General features: G+C 30.6%; 1 protein-coding gene across 1 annotated transcript in view; it reads left to right on the top strand.

The window, feature by feature from the left end:
- Positions 1-2,968: 2,968 nt before the first annotated feature.
- LOC111370309 overlaps positions 2,969-3,636 on the top strand; it is a 1,279-nt gene continuing 611 nt past the window's right edge. The window contains exon 1 of the mRNA XM_022991982.1: positions 2,969-3,583. Within this exon, the coding sequence (XP_022847750.1) occupies positions 3,151-3,357 (207 nt within the window). The 5' untranslated portion in view covers positions 2,969-3,150 and the 3' untranslated portion in view covers positions 3,358-3,583. The remainder of the gene's footprint in view (positions 3,584-3,636) is intronic.

Here is a 3,636-nt window from a genome sequence, read left to right as displayed (position 1 = left end):
TATTTGACTTTTTATCTCTTATGTAAGACTCACAACGATTATATTTTTTATTTTCATTTTTTCAATAATATAGTTCAAACGGGGGCTTAAAAAATGCATGATTAAAAAAAAAAGTCATAATCATTTAATAGGATGCAAACTACACCATTTTAAGTGAAAAATGTGTCGTCTATATTAGTCCCTGTGACATCCATTATTTGGAAAATTAAAGAGTTTTAAGTAGAGCTTGTTTGGTTAAGAATTTAAACTAATTTAAATTAATTTTTTGACCATTATTTTACTATTCAAGTTATCATTTTTGAATTATTCTCTCATATGTAGAACCCACTTTATTTATAACGTCAAAAAAATAATTTTCAAAATCCCTACCAAACAAATACATAGTAGTTTTTTGAATAATGTGTGATTAAAAAGCAAAAAAATAAAAATAAATTATTGATTTGAATATTTTATTGTGTGAATGTATGATGAAGAATCATACTGTAACAAATAAATTAAAATTTTAAAGGTTGAACACACAATAAAAGATGCAACTATTCATAAAGTTATTTGAAAATCTATAAATAGAGATCTTCAGTTTTATTTTTTATCACACCAAATCAATTAAGGGTCCATTTGATAGGTTTCATTTTCCATGAAATTTTCCACCATTTTGGTATGTTTGAGAGCCAAAATTTTCACGGAATTGGTTTTCCATGGAACGTCCACGTGACTTGATTTTCTTGCTTTTTAAGGAATTGATTTCTCTTTGATTTTGGTATGAATTGGGTTTTCCATCTTCTTCTTTTTATTTAAATTTTTTTTTTCAATGAAAACAAATTCTATTCACAATTGTAACAAATTATATTCCTTTAATTAATAATTTTCATGAAAAATAAAATCAAACGAACACCAAAAGATAAAAAATTTCAACATTTTTCAAGTGAAAAATTATACCAACCGAACACATTTAATTGAAAATTTCCAATAAAACAAGTTATAGGTAATTCAATTCCCTGAAATTTGTTTTCTTTCCACCCAAATTTCACTATTGCAATTGGACCCTAAAGTTAAAATTGATTTCTAATTTTCTCACCTTTTCTAAAATTCTATTTTTTTTATTTTGTTGAAAAAAAATTATTTTAGACATAAAATTCTATCTGAGTATTTTAGTTTGTGTCTATTCTATTCAAGAAAAAATATTGTCCACATTATGGTTCAATCAACAAGGTTATTATAGTGTAGTACCAATTTTGGAAGAAGTATTATATTTTGGGAGATAAACGTTCAATTATCATATTGTCATCACTGCAGAGGACGAAATCTATTTTAATGAGATTTGCTACGGCATCTTTTTGATTGTACTAATCATTAATTTGACAAAACATGTTTCACTTGTGTCCACTGTCACATGCTAAACATGCAATATGAAGCTTTAAGCTCCAGAAGATTATATAGAGGAATAATTTCTTGTAAATCCCAAGTTGAACACGAATTTGCAATTTGCAGATATGCGTAAGTTTTTATTTAGTCCTTGATTTTATTTTATGTTTTCACATTCAAGTTTTATATTAGCACAACTTAAACTTTTAGGGTTTTTTCATCTAATCACAAAAAATGTTGGGATTTCTTGATTATTGGACAAATTAAAAGGATGTGTTTGAAACCACGAGTTCATGAGTAAGTTTTAAAGTGAAGGGTGCTAATTTTGCAAAGAAAAAGGCTCTGTGTTGTACGTGACGTACAATGCTCTCACAATTGTGGGGCTACGATTATTTTAATCGTGGGCTCTATTTTTTGTATGTGAGAGGACTATCAATCATGATATCAAAATTATTGTATTTGTAGCATTGCTCTTTTGCAAATCGCTAAGCGAGTGGCAACTTGAACACGAGGCCCTAAAATTTTCGTGATTTTCTTTGTCTTCGCAATTAATTTCATAATGAATTTCAAATGGGTTTTACATTTTCAATAAGGTATGTACTTTGAATTTATTTTTCAAATAATGTGAGCTGCGTTTAAGATTCAAATCAATTAAGTATTGTAACTAAATGGGGCCAAGCGAGGACTAAGGAGTGTGTGAAATGTCGAAATTTCTTCTCGAAATTCATATAAATTTAATATTTCAAGGGAAATAATTGATTAATAATAGACACTCATGTCACTTCATAATCTTCAATGACATTTCTCCAAATCTAGCGTTGAATTGATTTTATGATACATAAGGACAATCATCTTTAAAAAAAATGTTATTAATCAATGAAGATTCTATAATTTCTAATGTAATTTGGGAATTACACTAATCGACTTGATAATAAGTCAGGTTTCGAAATTAAAAAGTTAAATCAAGTTGGTTTTAAAGAAATTTTTATTTTTCTAAATAATTAGATAGTCGAGATAAAAAGGGTCTAGGCTAAGATATTTCGGATTAAATTGTCATCCCTTCAACTTGTGTACTTTTCATGGTTGTATTCTTGCCAATTCAAGTAGTACAATTCCATTGCAGGAAATTTGAAATTATTTAAAATGCTTATTTATGGCTTCCATTAGTCTCCACCTAGCTTATTCGTGTAACGTGGTACCCTCGAGTTAATTGACACGATAACAAATATTTACTATTTTACTTTAATTTAATAAACAACCAAGATATCTCCGTCAATAAAAAAACAACTAGATTCAAATTACTTTTAATTCTGTTACATGCTCTCTATTTGAAATTGTTTTATCATCGTAATCGAGAAGTACAGACGTGGATCAGTTACATAGACTAGAATAATCTGTAAATTTCTATGCTGCCAAATGTGAAAGCTTATTTATGAGCATTCAATTGTAAAGAGAGGAAAAAAAATCTTCATCGTTAAGAGTAAGACTCGACTCCTCGTATGTTTGTGCAATGGACATCTTAACTTCATTAAATACAATCCCAACTGCACCTGCCAAATGGCATTCATCCCCTCACTTGACCAATAAACCTAAGCATGTTTTTCCTTCACAAAGTCCCGCCAACCACTAGATTTGCGGCCCATATCACCACCCTCTACCCCCCTACGCACCCAACATATCTCTACCCTCTTATCTGTGTGTATATATGTAAAGAGAGAGAGAGAGAGAGAAGACAGTCATATTATTCTCTTGAATAAGAAGAAAAGTTGAGTAAAAAGCTTTGTTTTGATGGTTTGTTTCTGCTTTTTGGTGGATCAGAAGAGGGTAATCAAGAAGAGCAAGCCGGTGGCCGGAATGTGTTCGCGTTGCAGCCACGGCGCGAGGGTGGCGGATATGAAAACCATGACAAGATTTTGTTATATCCCATTTTATTGGAAATCTTGGAAGGCTATAATCTGCAGTTTTTGTGGGGCTATTCTCAAATCTTACAGGTGAACCCATTCTGCAGTTTTCGCACCTGAATCAGAATACGCTGCTTATATCTTTGTGACATGCGATGAGATGCACAAAGGAAAGGAAGAAGGCCGGCTTTAGCGACTTGAAGATCGTTCCTTTGTTACTTTACATAAGAGTCTATGTTCGGTACAGAGTACTGCGTTTATACAGTTATGATTCGAAATACCAAACGTCTCGTATAGCTATTTAAGGATTGAAAAACTAGATTTAAACCAGTAAATTTTATCACTTATTGATAAGTCTAAAGTTCTTATCCCC

Source organism: Olea europaea, chromosome 21 (assembly GCF_002742605.1).
Source record: "Olea europaea var. sylvestris chromosome 21, O_europaea_v1, whole genome shotgun sequence".
Taxonomy (NCBI): Eukaryota; Viridiplantae; Streptophyta; class Magnoliopsida; order Lamiales; family Oleaceae; genus Olea; species Olea europaea.
This window is presented reverse-complemented; position numbering and strand designations above follow the sequence as displayed.